This window comes from Oncorhynchus masou, chromosome 2 (genome assembly GCF_036934945.1).
Source record: "Oncorhynchus masou masou isolate Uvic2021 chromosome 2, UVic_Omas_1.1, whole genome shotgun sequence".
Taxonomy (NCBI): domain Eukaryota; kingdom Metazoa; phylum Chordata; class Actinopteri; order Salmoniformes; family Salmonidae; genus Oncorhynchus; species Oncorhynchus masou.
Window position 1 is genome coordinate 6,995,763 of NC_088213.1, and position 18,864 is coordinate 7,014,626.

General features: G+C 48.8%; 1 protein-coding gene across 3 annotated transcripts in view; it reads right to left on the minus strand.

Moving 5' to 3' along the window:
* Positions 1–18,864, minus strand: part of LOC135554721 (palmitoyltransferase ZDHHC7-like) — a 40,156-nt gene that overhangs the window by 12,669 nt on the left and 8,623 nt on the right. For 2 of the 3 annotated variants that reach the window (XM_064987166.1, XM_064987150.1), the window contains 3 exons: positions 7,989–8,312; positions 5,843–5,967; positions 3,670–3,766 (listed from right to left, as the gene is read on the minus strand). In XM_064987166.1, the coding sequence (XP_064843238.1) occupies positions 3,670–3,766; positions 5,843–5,967; positions 7,989–8,306 (540 nt within the window). In that variant the 5' untranslated portion in view covers positions 8,307–8,312. The remainder of the gene's footprint in view (positions 1–3,669; positions 3,767–5,842; positions 5,968–7,988; positions 8,313–18,864) is intronic. The other variant, XM_064987158.1, reaches the window with a different exon arrangement.

An 18,864-nucleotide genomic window follows, 5' to 3' on the forward strand; every position in this document is an offset into this window, starting at 1 on the left:
AGGAAGAGAGAGACCGAAAGAGAGGTGGATAGGAAGAGAGAGCGAGAGACAGAAAGAGAGGTGGAGAGGAAGAGAGAGCGAGAGAGACAGAAAGAGAGGTGGAGAGGAAGAGAGCGAGAGAGACAGAAAGAGAGGAAGAGAGAGAGAGAGAGAAAGAGAGGTGGAGAGGAAGAGAGAGACGGAAAGAGAGAGAGAGGAAGAGAGAGAGAGAGAAAGAAAGAGGTGGAGAGGAAGAGAGAGAGAGAAACCGAAAGAGAGGAAGAGAGAGAGAAACAGAAAGAGAGGAAGAGAGAGAGAAACAGAAAGAGGAAGAGAGAGAGAGAGAAACAGAAAGAGGAAGAGAGAGTGAGAGAAACAAAAAGAGGAAGAGAGAGAGAGAAACAGAAAGAGAGGAAGAGAGAGAGAGAAACAGAAAGAGAGGAAGAGAGAGAGAGAAACAGAAAGAGAGGTGGAGAGGAAGAGGAGGACAGAGAAAACAGTGAATGAAGGGTTATTACCCACACAGACACTGGGATAGACAAACATCACTTGCTGGACATTAATGTAAGACCACAGCTCTCGTCAGGGTAACCTAGTGGTTAGAGCGTTGGACTATATGTTGTTCTGCCCCTGTACAAGCAGTTAACCCACTGTTCCTAGGTCGTCATTGAAAATAATAATTTGTTATTGTTATAATAGTTTGTTATAATTTGTTTGACCTGACATAATGAGGTACAGTCAGGAAGGATCCCTCCCTACACTGAGGACTTGACATAATGAGGTACAGTCAGGAAGGATCCCCCTACACTGAGGTACGGTAGGACCTGACATAATGAGGTACAGTCAGGAAGGATCCCCCCTACACTGAGGACCTGACATAATGAGGTACAGTCAGGAAGGATCCCCCCTACACTGAGGACCTGACATAATGAGGTACAGTCAGGAAGGATCCCCCCTACACTGAGGTACGGTAGGACCTGACATAATGAGGTACAGTCAGGAAGGATCCCCCCTACACTGAGGACCTGACATAATGAGGTACAGTCAGGAAGGATCCCCCCTACACTGAGGACCTGACATAATGAGGTAGTCAGGAAGGATCCCCCTACACTGAGGTATGGTAGGACCTGACATAATGAGGTACAGTCAGGAAGGATCCCCCCTACACTGAGGACCTGACATAATGAGGTACAGTCAGGAAGGATCCCCCCTACACTGAGGTACGGTAGGACCTGACATAATGAGGTACAGTCAGGAAGGATCCCCCCTACACTGAGGTATGGTAGGACCTGACATAATGAGGTACAGTCAGGAAGGATCCCCCCTACACTGAGGTATGGTTGGACCTGACATAATGAGGTACAGTCAGGAAGGATCCCCCTACACTGAGGTATGGTAGGACCTGACATAATGAGGTACAGTCAGGAAGGATCCCCCCTACACCGAGGTATGGTAGGACCTGACATAATGAGGTACAGTCAGGAAGGATCCCCCCTACACTGAGGACCTGACATAATGAGGTAGAGTCAGGAAGGATCCCCCCTACACTGAGGTATGGTAGGACCTGACATACTGAGGTACAGTCAGGAAGGATCCCCCCTACACTGAGGACCTGACATAATGAGGTACACTCAGGAAGGATCCCCCCTACACTGAGGTATGGTAGGACCTGACATAATGAGGTACAGTCAGGAAGGATCCCCCCTACACTGAGGTATGGTAGGACCTGACATACTGAGGTACAGTCAGGAAGGATCCCCCCTACACTGAGGACCTGACATAATGAGGTACACTCAGGAAGGATCCCCCCTACACTGAGGACCTGACATAATTAGGTACAGTCAGGAAGGATCCCCCCTACACTGAGGTATGGTAGGACCTGACATAATGAGGTACAGTCAGGAAGGATCCCCCCTACACTGAGGTATGGTAGGACCTGACATAATGAGGTACAGTCAGGAAGGATCCCCCCTACACTGAGGACCTGACATAATGAGGTACAGTCAGGAAGGATCCCCCCTACACTGAGGTACGGTAGGACCTGACATAATGAGGTACAGTCAGGAAGGACTCCCCCTACACTGGGGTATGGTAGGACCTGACATAATGAGGTACAGTCAGGAAGGATCCCCCCTACACTGAGGACCTGACATAATGAGGTACAGTCAGGAAGGATCCCCCTACACTGAGGACCTGACATAATGAGGTACAGTCAGGAAGGATCCCCCTACACTGAGGACCTGACATAATGAGGTACAGTCAGGAAGGATCCCCCTACACTGAGGTACGGTAGGACCTGACATAATGAGGTACAGTCAGGAAGGATCCCCCCTACACTGAGGTATGGTAGGACCTGACATAATGAGGTACAGTCAGGAAGGATCCCCCTACACTGAGGACCTGACATAATGAGGTACAGTCAGGAAGGATCCCCCCTACACTGAGGTACGGTAGGACCTGACATAATGAGGTACAGTCAGGAAGGATCCCCCCTACACTGAGGACCTGACATAATGAGGTACAGTCAGGAAGGACCCCCCTCCACTGAGGACCTGACATAATGAGGTAGTCAGGAAGGATCCCCCTACACTGAGGTACGGTAGGACCTGACATAATGAGGTACAGTCAGGAAGGATCCCCCCTACACTGAGGTACGGTAGGACCTGACATAATGAGGTACAGTCAGGAAGGATCCCCCCTACACTGAGGTATGGTAGGACCTGACATAATGAGGTACAGTCAGGAAGGATCCCCCCTACACTGAGGTATGGTAGGACCTGACATAATGAGGTACAGTCAGGAAGGATCCCCCCTACACCGAGGTATGGTAGGACCTGACATAATGAGGTACAGTCAGGAAGGATCCCCCTACACTGAGGTATGGTTGGACCTGACATAATGAGGTACAGTCAGGAAGGATCCCCCCTACACTGAGGACCTGACATAATGAGGTACAGTCAGGAAGGATCCCCCCTACACTGAGGTATGGTAGGACCTGACATAATGAGGTACAGTCAGGAAGGACTCCCCCTACACTGAGGTATGGTAGGACCTGACATAATGAGGTACAGTCAGGAAGGATCCCCCTACACTGAGGACCTGACATAATGAGGTACAGTCAGGAAGGATCCCCCCTACACTGAGGTACGGTAGGACCTGACATAATGAGGTACAGTCAGGAAGGATCTCCCCCTACACTGAGGACCTGACATAATGAGGTACAGTCAGGAAGGACTCCCCCTACACTGAGGACCTGACATAATGAGGTACAGTCAGGAAGGATCCCCCTACACTGAGGACCTGACATAATGAGGTACAGTCAGGAAGGATCCCCCCTACACTGAGGTACGGTAGGACCTGACATAATGAGGTACAGTCAGGAAGGATCCCCCCTACACTGAGGACCTGACATAATGAGGTACAGTCAGGAAGGATCCCCCCTACACTGAGGACCTGACATAATGACGTACAGTCAGGAAGGATCCCCCTACACTGAGGACCTGACATAATGAGGTACAGTCAGGAAGGATCCCCCCTACACTGAGGTACGGTAGGACCTGACATAATGAGGTACAGTCAGGAAGGATCCCCCCTACACTGAGGTATGGTAGGACCTGACATAATGAGGTACAGTCAGGAAGGATCCCCCCCTACACTGAGGTACGGTAGGACCTGACAGAAGGTACTTACAGTGAAGAGCACAAAGAAGCGCTGGTTCTTCTCCCCGACACAGTTGTTGACCCAGGGACAGTGGTGGTCCATCTTACGGATACAGCGCTTACAGATACTGCAGAAGAGGAGAGGGGAGATGGAAAACCTACATTAACTCCTTTGACAAAGACCCTGGAAGAAATGTGTGATTATATGACTGTACAACCGTACAAACTCCAAGGTGACAGACAGTAGCCAATACATGCAGTGACACACACACAATGTATTAGATGGTAAAGACAAGTTGAACCCCAACTAGAAGGAGTAATGGACATTAACTAGAGAAGCTATTGGCCTAACCAGTGTTAAGATGGTGTGAGCCAAATGGTTTGTCAGGCTCTTCCATTACCTGCTGTGCTCTCTCTATAACCTGTGTGTGTGTTTGTTGTGTGTGGTGTGTGGTGTGTGGTGTGTGTGGGGTGTGTGTAGGGTGTGTGTGGGGTGGTGTGTGTGATTCTTCAAAATAGCCACCCTTTGCACACGTTTTTTATTCTCTCAACCAGCCTCACCTGGAATGCTTTTCCAACAGTCTTGAATGAGATCCCACATATGCGGAGCATTTATTGGCTGCTTTTCTTCACTCTGCGGTCCAACTCATCCCAAACCATCTCAAGTGGGTTGAGGTCGGGTAATTGTGGAGGCCAGGTCATTTGATGCAGCACTCCGTCACTCTCCTTCTTGGTCAAATAGCCCTTACACAGCCTGGAGGTGTGTTGGGTCATTGTCCTGTTGAAAAACAAATTATAATCCCACTAAGCGCAAACCAGATGGGATGGTGTATCACTGCAGAATGCTGTGGTTGCCATGATGGATGGTTAAGTATTTTCAACTCTAAATAAATCACTGACAGCGTCACCAGCAAAGCACCCCCACACCTCCTCCTCCATGCTTCACGGTGGGAACCACACATGCGGAGATCATCCGTTCACCTACTCTGCGTCTCACAAAGTCACATTGGTTGGAACCAAAAATCGCACATCAGACCAAAGGACAGATTTCCACCGGTCTAAATGTCCATTGCTCGTGTTTCTTGGCCCAAGCAAGTCTCTTCTTCTTAATGATGTCCCATAGTAGTGGTTTCTTTGCAGCAATTTGACAATGAGGCCCTGATTCAGTCAGTCTCCTCTGAACAGTTGATGTTGAGATGTGTCTGTTATTTGAACTGAAGCATTTATGTGGGCATCAATTTCTGAGGCTGGTAACTTTAATGAACTAATCTGTTGCAGAGGGAACTCTGGGTCTTCCTTTCCTGTGTCCTTTAGTAGTGGTTTCTTTGTAGAAATTAAACCACGAAGGCCTGATTCACCCAGTCACCTCTGAACTCTAATGAACTTAACCTCTGCAGCAGAGGTATCTCCGGGTCGTCCTTTCCTGTGGTGGTACTCATGAGAGCCAGTTTCATCACAGCGCTTGACGGTTTTCGCGACTGCACTTGAAGAAACTTTAAAAGTTCTTGAAATGTTCCGTATTGACTGACCGTCATGTCTTAAATTAATGATGGACTGTCATTTCTCTTTGCTTATTTGAGCTGTTCTTGCCATAATATGGACTTGGTATTTTACCAAATAGGGCTATTTTCTGTATACCACCCCTACCTTGTCACAACACAACTGAATGGCTCAAATGCATTAAGGAAAGAAATTCCACAAATGAACTTTTAACCAGGCACACCTGCTAATTGAAATGCATTCCAGGTTACTACCTCATGAAGCTGGTTGAGAGAATGCCAAGAGTGTGCAAAGCTGTCATCAGGCAAAGGGTGGCTTCTTTGAAGAATCTAAAATCTATTTTGATTTGTTTAACACTTTTTTGGTTACTACATGATTCCATATGTGTTATTTCATAGTTTTGATGTCTTCACTATTATTCTACAATGTAGAAAATAGTAAAAATAAAGAAAAACCCTTGAATGAGTCGGTGTTCTAAAACCTTTGACTTGTACTGTACGCACAAACTGTTTTGTCTGGGAAGCATGCAGACACCTTAAGGCATTGAGTATCCCTCACCTGCAGTATCTATAGAGAACTATACCATCTCTGTCATGGTGTCTACCTGCAGTATGTATCTATAGAGATCTATACCATCTCTGTCATGGTGTCTACCTGCAGTATGTATCTATAGAGATCTATACCATCTCTGTCATGGTGTCTACCTGCAGTGATGGGCCCTCTGTGGCTTGATGCTGCAACACTTGGGACATTTATAGATGACCTCTCCAGGTTTCAGCTGCAGACTGTCCATGTACTCTTTGGTGGCGTTGCCCTTAGGAACCGCCCCCTGACGGGAGGGGTCAGACCGCCATCAGAACACGGCGGACACAAACAGGCTTCAGAGACTATTCAATGTCCCATCTAGTCTATACATGAAACAACCCGAGGAATCTGAGGAAACATCAATCTATATAGTCTTTACCCTGAGGAAACATCAATCTATAGTCTTTACCCTGAGAAGAGGAAACATCAATCTATAGTCTTTCCTGGTCTCTCTCTCTCCTTCCTCGAACCGCCTGGTCTCTCTCTCTCTCCTTCCTCCCACTGCCTTGTCTCTCTCTCCTTCATCCCACCGCCTGGTCTCTCTCTCTCTCCTTCCTCCCACTGCCTTGTCTCTCTCTCCTTCCTCCCACCGCCTGGTCTCTCTCTCTCCTTCCTCCCACCGCCTGGTCTCTCTCTATCCTTCCTCCCACCGCCTGGTCTCTCTCTATCCTTCCTCCCACCGCCTGGTCTCTCTCTCTCTCCTTCCTCCCACCGCCTGGTCTCTCTCTCTCTCCTTCCTCCCACCGCCTGGTCTCTCTCTCTCTCTCTCTCTCTCTCTCTCCTCCCACCGCCTTGTCTCTCTCTCCTACCTCCCACCGCCTGGTCTCTCTCTCTCATTCCTCCCACCGCCTTGTCTCTCTCGCTCTCCTTCCCCCCACCGCCTGGTCTCTCTCGCTCTCCTTCCCCCCACCGCCTGGTCTCTCTCGCTCTCCTTCCCCCACCGCCTGGTCTCTCTCGCTCTCCTTCCCCCCACCGCCTGGTCTCTCTCTCTCTCTCCTTCCTCCCACCGCCTGGTCTCTCTCCTTCCTCCCACCGCCTGGTCTCTCTCCTTCCTCCCACCGCCTGGTCTCTCTCTTTCCTCCCACCGCCTGGTCTCTCTCTCTCTCTCTCTCTCTCTCTCTCCCCCCCCCCCCCCTGGTCTCTCTCCTTCCTCCCCCCCCGCCTTGTCTCTCTCCTTCCTCCCCCCCCGCCTTGTCTCTCTCCTTCCTCCCCCCGTCTTGTCTCTCTCCTTCCTCCCCCCGTCTTGTCTCTCCTTCCTCCCCCCGTCTTGTCTCTCCTTCCTCCCCCCCCGTCTTGTCTCTCCTTCCTCCCCCCCCGTCTTGTCTCTCCTTCCTCCCCCCGTCTTGTCTCTCTCCTTCCTCCCCCCGTCTTGTCTCTCCTTCCTCCCCCCGTCTTGTCTCTCCTTCCTCCCCCCGTCTTGTCTCTCCTTCCTCCCCCCGTCTTGTCTCTCTCCTTCCTCCCCCCGTCTTGTCTCTCCTTCCTCCCCCCCCGTCTTGTCTCTCCTTCCTCCCCCCGTCTTGTCTCTCCTTCCTCCCCCCGTCTTGTCTCTCCTTCCTCCCCCCGTCTTGTCTCTCCTTCCTCCCCCCCGTCTTGTCTCTCCTTCCTCCCCCCGTCTTGTCTCTCCTTCCTCCCCCCCGTCTTGTCTCTCCTTCCTCCCCCCCCGTCTTGTCTCTCCTTCCTCCCCCCCGTCTTGTCTCTCCTTCCTCCCCCCGTCTTGTCTCTCCTTCCTCCCCCCGTCTTGTCTCTCCTTCCTCCCCCCCCGTCTTGTCTCTCCTTCCTCCCCCCGTCTTGTCTCTCCTTCCTCCCCCCGTCTTGTCTCTCCTTCCTCCCCCCAGTCTTGTCTCTCCTTCCTCCCCCCCGTCTTGTCTCTCCTTCCTCCCCCCTGTCTTGTCTCTCCTTCCTCCCCCCCGTCTTGTCTCTCCTTCCTCCCCCCGCCTTGTCTCTCCTTCCTCCCCCCGCCTTGTCTCTCCTTCCTCCCCCCCCCCGTCTTGTCTCTCCTTCCTCCCCCTGTCTTGTCTCTCCTTCCTCCCCCTGTCTTGTCTCTCCTTCCTCCCCCTGTCTTGTCTCTCCTTCCTCCCCCTGTCTTGTCTCTCCTTCCTCCCCCTGTCTTGTCTCTCCTTCCTCCCCCCTGTCTTGTCTCTCTTTCCTCCCACCTGTCTTGTCTCTCCTTCCTCCCCCCTGTCTTGTCTCTCCTTCCTCCCCCCTGTCTTGTCTCTCCTTCCTCCCCTTCAGTCTGTTCCCTCTCCAACCCCTCCAACTTCTCACCGGGTCTGACAGCATGGCCCGTAGATGCGAGGCCAGCGCCATGACGACCAGGAAGTTAAACAGCGCTCCGTTGATCACGGAGTACCACAAGCTCTTGTTTGGCAGCAGCATCACCAGATTGACCACAAAGTCAGCGTAGAGGACCAACAACCAGGTCACCACACCACAGACTATACCACAGCCGTCCTGGATAAACCACAGGCCGTCCTGGTCAGCCGGAGGACACAGAGGACCTGCCCCAGCCTCAGGGTCATCGTCAGCTGACAGCAGGGGTTGGTGCTGCTCTGTGTCGCGCTGCCGGTGGCCTGAAGACTGCATCCTGCACTGGAAGGAAGGGGAGGACAGAGATGGAGAGAAAAGGCATCAGAAATAGTCATTTACCAAAAGTCTATTTCACAGCTCCACAAAATAGTGTTCCACCCTTGCTGTGCTGTCAAGTCCATTAACGACAGGACCACAGGCAAAATATTGGACTTTATTTGGACTGAATGTGATAGAATCTTTGAATAAATCATTCTGAAGCTTCTCTCGGTCTCCCCTAAAACTTCAGTCATACACCCAGAGGTGAGTCAACCTTGAACTCTCAACTCCCAAAGCACAGAGCCCAGTTAGAGCCCTGCTGCCTGGTTCCACTGACCAGCACCTGCTTACTGCCTGGTTCCACTGACCAGCACCTGCTTACTGCCTGGTTCCACTGACCAGCACCTGCTTACTGCCTGGTTCCACTGACCAGCACCTGCTTACTGCCTGGTTCCACTGACCAGCACCTGCTTACTGCCTGGTTCCACTGACCAGCACCTGCTTACTGCCTGGTTCCACTGACCAGCACCTGCTTACTGCCTGGTTCCACTGACCAGCACCTGCTTACTGCCTGGTTCCACTGACCAGCACCTGCTTACTGCCTGGTTCCACTGACCAGCACCTGCTTACTGCCTGGTTCCACTGACCAGCACCTGCTTACTGCCTGGTTCCGCTGACCAGCACCTGCTTACTGTCTGGTTCCGCTGACCAGCACCTGCTTACTGCCTGGTTCCGCTGACCAGCACCTGCTTACTGCCTGGTTCCGCTGACCAGCACCTGCTTACTGCCTGGTTCCACTGACAGTAAGGGTCATCGCATTATGACAAGTAAAACTAAATGCATGCTCTTCAACCGATCGCTACCCGCACCTGCCCGCCTGTCCAACATCACTACTCTGGACGGCTCTGACTTAGAATACGTGGACAACTACAAATACTTAGGTGTCTGGTTAGACTGTAAACTCTCCTTCCAGACCCATATCAAACATCTCCAATCCAAAGTTAAATCTAGAATTGGCTTCCTATTTCGCAACAAAGCATCCTTCACTCATGCTGCCAAACATACCCTTGTAAAACTGACCATCCTACCAATCCTCGACTTCGGCGATGTCATTTACAAAATAGCCTCCAATACCCTACTCAACTAATTGGATTTAATTTTATTTATTTATTTATTTTGCTCCTTTGCACCCCATTATTTTTATTTCTACTTTGCACATTCTTCCATTGCAAATCTACCATTCCAGTGTTTTACTTGCTATATTGTATTTACTTTGCCACCATGGCCTTTTTTTGCCTTTACCTCCCTTATCTCACCTCATTTGCTCACATCGTATATAGACTTGTTTATACTGTATTATTGACTGTATGTTTGTTTTACTCCATGTGTAACTCTGTGTCGTTGTATGTGTCGAACTGCTTTGCTTTATCTTGGCCAGGTCGCAATTGTAAATGAGAACTTGTTCTCAACTTGCCTACATGGTTAAATAAAGGTGAAATATAATGTTTTTTTTAAATGCCCATCGGTCTAGAGGCTATAAAGCATTATGTCCATCAGTGTAGAGGCTATAAAGCATTATGTCCATCAGTCTAGAGGCTATAAAGCATTATGTCCATCAGTCTAGAGGCTATAAAGCATTATGTCCATCAGTCTAGAGGCTATAAAGCATTATGTCCATCAGTCTAGAGGCTATAAAGCATTATGACCATCAGTCTAGAGGCTATAAAGCATTATGTCCATCAGTGTAGAGGCTATAAAGCATTATGTCCATCAGTGTAGAGGCTATAAAGCATTATGTCCATCAGTCTAGAGGCTATAAAGCATTATGTCCATCAGTCTAGAGGCTATAAAGCATTATGTCCATCAGTGTAGAGGCTATAAAGCATTATGTCCATCAGTCTAGAGGCTATAAAGCATTATGTCCATCAGTCTAGAGCCTATAAAGCATTATGTCCATCAGTGTAGAGGCTATAAAGCATTATGTCCATCAGTGTAGAGGCTATAAAGCATTATGTCCATCAGTCTAGAGGCTATAAAGCATTATGTCCATCAGTCTAGAGGCTATAAAGCAGTATGTCCATCAGTCTAGAGGCTATAAAGCATTATGTCCATCAGTCTAGAGGCTATAAAGCATTATGTCCATCAGTGTAGAGGCTATAAAGCATTATGTCCATCAGTCTAGAGGCTATAAAGCATTATGTCCATCAGTCTAGAGGCTATAAAGCAGTATGTCCATCAGTCTAGAGGCTATAAAGCATTATGTCCATCAGTGTAGAGGCTATAAAGCATTATGTCCATCAGTCTAGAGGCTATAAAGCATTATGACCATCAGTCTAGAGGCTATAAAGCATTATGTCCATCAGTCTAGAGGCTATAAAGCATTATGTCCATCAGTCTAGAGGCTATAAAGCATTATGTCCATCAGTGTAGAGGCTATAAAGCATTATGTCCATCAGTCTAGAGGCTATAAAGCATTATGTCCATTGGTCTAGAGGCTATAAAGCATTATGTCCATCAGTCTAGAGGCTATAAAGCATTATGTCCATCAGTCTAGAGGCTATAAAGCATTATGTCCATCAGTCTAGAGGCTATAAAGCATTATGTCCATCAGTCTAGAGGCTATAAAGCATTATGTCCATCAGTCTAGAGACTATAAAGCATTATGTCCATCGGTCTAGAGGCTATAAAGCATTATGTCCATCAGTCTAGAGGCTATAAAGCATTATGTCCATCGGTCTAGAGGCTATAAAGCATATTATGTCCATCAGTCTAGAGGCTATAAAGCATTATGTCCATCAGTGTAGAGGCTATAAAGCATTATGACCATCAGTGTAGAGGCTATAAAGCATTATGTCCATCAGTCTAGAGGCTATAAAGCATTATGGAATAGAACCAGGAATCAACCTGGTACCATCACTACCACACGGGAATAGAACCAAGATTCACACCTGGTACCTGGTACCCATCACTACAACACAGGAATCAACCTGGTACCTGGTACCCATTACTACCACACAGGAATAGACCAAGAATCAACCTGGTACCTCGTACCATCACTACAATACAGGAATAGAACCAGGAATCAATCTGGTACCATCACTACAACACAGGAATAGAACCAGGAATCAACCTGGTACCTGGTACCCATTACTACCACACAGGAATAGAACCAGGAATCAACCTGGTACCTGGTACCCATCACTACAACACAGGAATAGAACCAGGAATCAACCTGGTACCATCACTACCACACAGGAATAGACCAGGAATCAACCTGGTACCATCACTACAACACAGGAATAGAACCAGGAATCAACCTGGTACTATCACTACAACACAGGAATAGAACCAGGAATCAACCTGGTACCATCACTACCACACAGGAATAGAACCAGGAATCAACCTGGTACCATCACTACCACACAGGAATAGAACCAGTAATAAACCTGGTACCTGGTACTATCACTACAACACAGGAATAGAACCAGGAATCAACCTGGTACCCATTACTACAACACAGGAATAGAACCAGGAATCAACCTGGTACTATCACTACAACACAGGAATAGAACCAGGAATCAACCTGGTACTATCACTACAACACAGGAATAGAACCAGGAATCAACCTGGTACCTGGTACTATCACTACAACACAGGAATAGAACCAGGAATCAACCTGGTACCATCACTACCACACAGGAATAGAACCAGGAATCAACCTGGTACCATCACTACAACACAGGAATAGAACCAGGAATCAACCTGGTACCATCACTACCACACAGGAATAGACCAGGAATCAACCTGGTACCATCACTACCACACAGGAATAGAACCAGGAATCAACCTGGTACCTGGTACCATCACTACAACACAGGAATAGAACCAGGAATCAACCTGGTACCCATTACTACAACACAGGAATAGAACCAGGAATCAACCTGGTACCTGGTACTATCACTACCACACAGGAATAGAACCAGGAATCAACCTGGTACCATCACTACAACACAGGAATAGAACCAGGAATCAACCTGGTACCTGGTACCATCACTACAACACAGGAATAGAACCAGGAATCAACCTGGTACCTGGTACTATCACTACCACACAGGAATAGAACCAGGAATAAACCTGGTACCTGGTACCATCACTACAACACAGGAATAGAACCAGGAATCAACCTGGTACCATCACTACCACACAGGAATAGAACCAGGAATAAACCTGGTACCTGGTACTATCACTACAACACAGGAATAGACCAGGAATCAACCTGGTACCTGGTACCCATTACTACCACACAGGAATAGAACCAGGAATCAACCTGGTACCTGGTACTATCACTACCACACAGGAATAGACCAAGAATCAACCTGGTACCTGGTACCATCACTACAACACAGGAATAGAACCAGGAATAAACCTGGTACCTGGTACTATCACTACAACACAGGAATAGACCAGGAATCAACCTGGTACCTGGTACTATCACTACCACACAGGAATAGAACCAGGAATAAACCTGGTACCTGGTACTATCACTACCACACAGGAATAGAACCAGGAATCAACCTGGTACCTGGTACCATCACTACCACACAGGAATAGAACCAGGAATCAACCTGGTACCTGGTACCATCACTACAACACAGGAATAGAACCAGGAATCAACCTGGTACCTGGTACCATCACTACAACACAGGAATAGAACCAGGAATCAACCTGGTACCTGGTACTATCACTACAACACAGGAATAGAACCAGGAATCAACCTGGTACCTGGTACTATCACTACAACACAGGAATAGACCAGGAATCAACCTGGTACCATCACTACAACACAGGAATAGAACCAGGAATCAACCTGGTACCTGGTACTATCACTACCACACAGGAATAGAACCAGGAATCAACCTGGTACCTGGTACCATCACTACCACACAGGAATAGACCAGGAATCAACCTGGTACCATCACTACAACACAGGAATAGAACCAGGAATAAACCTGGTACTATCACTACCACACAGGAATAGACCAAGAATCAACCTGGTACCTGGTACCATCACTACAACACAGGAATAGAACCAGGAATAAACCTGGTACTATCACTACCACACAGGAATAGACCAAGAATCAACCTGGTACCTGGTACCATCACTACAACACAGGAATAGAACCAGGAATAAACCTGGTACCTGGTACTATCACTACAACACAGGAATAGACCAGGAATCAACCTGGTACCTGGTACCATCACTACAACACAGGAATAGAACCAGGAATCAACCTGGTACCTGGTACCATCACTACAACACAGGAATAGACCAGGAATCAACCTGGTACCATCACTACAACACAGGAATAGACCAGGAATCAACCTGGTACCTGGTACCATCACTACAACACAGGAATAGAACCAGGAATCAACCTGGTACCTGGTACCATCACTACAACACAGGAATAGAACCAGGAATCAACCTGGTACCATCACTACCACACAGGAATAGACCAGGAATCTAAGTGTCTCAGGACGTTCAGCGTGACCCCTAGCGTGTCAAAAATTGTGTATTACAGGGGTTTTGAATGTCAAGATAATGATTTTAAACCCCAGAAAAGCTATTTTTAATGGGGGTGTGAAAGTGCTCTCTGGACAATTGTACACGGTAAGTGTTTCAGAACAATGACAGCATATATAAGCCTAGCCTAGTGTCAGTGCAGGTCACCAAAGCAACAACTAGCCCAGTGTCAGTGCAGGTCACCACAACAACAACTAGCTCAGTGTCAGTGCAGGTCACCACAACAACAACTAGCCCAGTGTCAGTGCAGGTCACCACAGCAACAACTAGCTCAGTGTCAGTGCAGGTCACCACAACAACAACTAGCCCAGTGTCAGTGCAGGTCACCACAGCAACAACTAGCTCAGTGTCAGTGCAGGTCACCAAAGCAACAACTAGCCCAGTGTCAGTGCAGGTCACCACAACAACAACTAGCTCAGTGTCAGTGCAGGTCACCACAACAACAACTAGCCCAGTGTCAGTGCAGGTCACCACAGCAACAACTAGCTCAGTGTCAGTGCAGGTCACCACAACAACAACTAGCCCAGTGTCAGTGCAGGTCACCACAACAACAACTAGCTCAGTGTCAGTGCAGGTCACCATAACAACAACTAGCTCAGTGTCAGTGCAGGTCACCACAGCAACAACTAGCCTAGTGTCAGTACAGGTCACCACAGCAACAACTAGCTCAGTGTCAGTGCAGGTCACCACAGCAACAACTAGCCTAGTGTCAGTGCAGGTCACCACAGCAACAACTAGCCTAGTGTCAGTGCAGGTCACCACAGCAACAACTAGCCTAATGTCAGTGCATGTCACCACAGCAACAACTAGCCTAATGTCAGTGCATGTCACCACATCAACAACTAGCCTAGTGTCAGTGCATGTCACCACAACAACAACTAGCCTATTGTCAGTGCAGGTCACCACAGCAACAACTAGCCTAGTGTCAGTGCAGGTCACCACAGCAACAACTAGCCTAATGTCAGTGCATGTCACCACATCAACAACTAGCCTAGTGTCAGTGCAGGTCACCACAACAACAACTAGCCTATTGTCAGTGCAGGTCACCACAGCAACAACTAGCCCAGTGTCAGTGCAGGTCACCACAACAACAACTAGCCTAGTGTCAGTGCAGGTCACCACAACAACAACTAGCCTAGTGTCAGTGCAGGTCACCACAACAACAACTAGCCTAGTGTCAGTGTAGGTCACCACAACAACAACTAGCCTAGTGTCAGTGCAGGTCACCACAACAACAACTAGCCTAGTGTCAGTGCAGGTCACCACAGCAACAACTAGCCTAGTGTCAGTACAGGTCACCACAACAACAACTAGCCTAGTGTCAGTATAGGTCACCACAGCAACAACTAGCCTAGTGTCAGTGTAGGTCACCACAGCAACAACTAGCCTAGTGTCAGTGTAGGTCACCACAGCAACAACTAGCCTAGTGTCAGTACAGGTCACCACAACAACAACTAGCCTAGTGTCAGTGCAGGTCACCACAACAACAACTAGCTCAGTGTCAGTGCAGGTCACCACAACAACAACTAGCTCAGTGTCAGTACAGGTCACCACAACAACAACTAGCTCAGTGTCAGTGCAGGTCACCACAACAACAACTAGCTCAGTGTCAGTACAGGTCACCACAACAACAACTAGCTCAGTGTCAGTGCAGGTCACCACAACAACAACTAGCCTAGTGTCAGTACAGGTCACCACAACAACAACTAGCCTAGTGTCAGTGCAGGTCACCACAACAACAACTAGCCTAGTGTCAGTGCAGGTCACCACAGCAACAACTAGCCTAGTGTCAGTGCAGGTCACCACAACAACAACTAGCCTAGTGTCAGTGCAGGTCACCACAACAACAACTAGCCTAGTGTCAGTGCAGGTCACCAAAGCAACAACTAGCCTAGTGTCAGTGCAGGTCACCACAGCAACAACTAGCTCAGTGTCAGTGCAGGTCACCACAACAACAACTAGCCTAATGTCAGTGCAGGTCACCACAACAACTAGCCTAGTGTCAGTACAGGTCACCACAACAACAACTAGCCGAGTGTCAGTGCAGGTCACCACAACAACAACTAGCCTAGTGTCAGTGCAGGTCACCACAACAACAACTAGCCTAGTGTCAGTGCAGGTCACCACAACAACAACTAGCCTAGTGTCAGTGCAGGTCACCACAACAACAACTAGCCTAGTGTCAGTGCAGGTCACCACAACAACAACTAGCCTAGTGTCAGTGTAGGTCACCACAACAACAACTAGCCTAGTGGCAGTGCAGGTCACCACAACAACAACTAGCCTAGTGTCGGTGCAGGTCACCACAACAACAACTAGCCTAGTGTCAGTACAGGTCACCACAACAACCACTAGCCTAGTGTCAGTGTAGGTCACCACAGCAACAACTAGCCTAGTGTCAGTGCAGGTCACCACAACAACAAGCTCAGTGTCAGTACAGGTCACCACAGCAACAACTAGCTCAGTGTCAGTGCAGGTCACCACAGCAACAACTAGCCTAGTGTCAGTGCAGGTCACCACAGCAACAACTAGCCTAGTGTCAGTACAGGTCACCACAACAACAACTAGCCTAGTGTCAGTGCAGGTCACCACAGCAACAACTAGCTCAGTGTCAGTGCAGGTCACCACAGCAACAACTAGCTCAGTGTCAGTACAGGTCAACACAGCAACAACTAGCTCAGTGTCAGTGCAGGTCACCACATCAACAACTAGCCTAGTGTCAGTGCAGGTCACCACAGCAACAACTAGCCTAGTGTCAGTGCAGGTCACCACAGCAACAACTAGCTCAGTGTCAGTGCAGGTCACCACAGCAACAACTAGCCTAGTGTCCGTGCAGGTCACCATAACAACAACTAGCCCAGTGTCAATGCAGATAACCACAGCAACAACTAGCCTAGTGTCAGTGCAGGTCACCACAGCAACAACTAGCCTAGTGTCAGTGCAGGTCACCACAGCAACAACTAGCTCAGTGTCAGTGCAGGTCACCACAGCAACAACTAGCTCAGTGTCAGTACAGGTCAACACAGCAACAACTAGCCTAGTGTCAGTGCAGGTCACCACATCAACAACTAGCCTAGTGTCAGTACAGGTCACCACAACAACAACTAGCTCAGTGTCAGTGCAGGTCACCACAGCAACAACTAGCCTAGTGTCAGTGCAGGTCACCACAGCAACAACTAGCTCAGTGTCAGTGCAGGTCACCAAAGCAACAACTAGCCTAGTGTCCGTGCAGTTCACCATAACAACAACCAGCCTAGTGTCAGTGCAGGTCACCACAGCAACAACTAGCCTAGTGTCTGTGCAGGTCACCATAACAACAACTAGCCCAGTGTCAATGCAGATAACCACAGCAACAACTAGCCTAGTGTCAGTGCAGGTCACCAAAGCAACAACTAGCCTAGTGTCAGTGCAGGTCACCATAACAACAACTAGCCTAGTGTCAGTACAGGTCACCACAGCAACAACTAGCCTAGTGTCAGTGTAGGTCACCACAGCAACAACTAGCTCAGTGTCAGTACAGGTCACCACAACAACAACTAGCCTAGTGTCAGTGTAGGTCACCACAGCAACAACTAGCCTAGTGTCAGTGCAGGTCACCACAGCAACAACTAGCCTAGTGTCAGTGTAGGTCACCACAGCAACAACTAGCCTAGTGTCAGTGTAGGTCACCACAACAACAACTAGCTCAGTGTCAGTACAGGTCACCACAACAACAACCAGCCTAGTGTCAGTGCAGGTCACCACAACAACAACTAGCCTAGTGTCAGTACAGGTCACCACAACAACAACTAGCCTAGTGTCAGTGCAGGTCACCACAACAACAACTAGCCTAGTGTCAGTGCAGGTCACCACAACAACAACTAGCCTAGTGTCAGTGCAGGTCACCACAACAACAAGCTCAGTGTCAGTACAGGTCACCACAGCAACAACTAGCTCAGTGTCAGTGCAGGTCACCACAGCAACAACTAGCCTAGTGTCAGTGCAGGTCACCACAGCAACAACTAGCCTAGTGTCAGTACAGGTCACCACAACAACAACTAGCCTAGTGTCAGTGCAGGTCACCACAGCAACAACTAGCTCAGTGTCAGTGCAGGTCACCACAGCAACAACTAGCTCAGTGTCAGTACAGGTCAACACAGCAACAACTAGCTCAGTGTCAGTGCAGGTCACCACATCAACAACTAGCCTAGTGTCAGTGCAGGTCACCACAGCAACAACTAGCCTAGTGTCAGTGCAGGTCACCACAGCAACAACTAGCTCAGTGTCAGTGCAGGTCACCACAGCAACAACTAGCCTAGTGTCCGTGCAGGTCACCATAACAACAACTAGCCCAGTGTCAATGCAGATAACCACAGCAACAACTAGCCTAGTGTCAGTGCAGGTCACCACAGCAACAACTAGCCTAGTGTCAGTGCAGGTCACCACAGCAACAACTAGCTCAGTGTCAGTGCAGGTCACCACAGCAACAACTAGCTCAGTGTCAGTACAGGTCAACACAGCAACAACTAGCCTAGTGTCAGTGCAGGTCACCACATCAACAACTAGCCTAGTGTCAGTACAGGTCACCACAACAACAACTAGCTCAGTGTCAGTGCAGGTCACCACAGCAACAACTAGCCTAGTGTCAGTGCAGGTCACCACAGCAACAACTAGCTCAGTGTCAGTGCAGGTCACCAAAGCAACAACTAGCCTAGTGTCCGTGCAGGTCACCATAACAACAACTAGCCCAGTGTCAGTGCAGGTCACCACAGCAACAACTAGCCTAGTGTCTGTGCAGGTCACCATAACAACAACTAGCCCAGTGTCAATGCAGATAACCACAGCAACAACTAGCCTAGTGTCCGTGCAGGTCACCACAACAACAACTAGCCTAGTGTCAGTACAGGTCACCACAGCAACAACTAGCCTAGTGTCAGTGCAGGTCACCACAGCAACAACTAGCCTAGTGTCAGTGCAGGTCACCACAGCAACAACTAGCTCAGTGTCAGTGCAGGT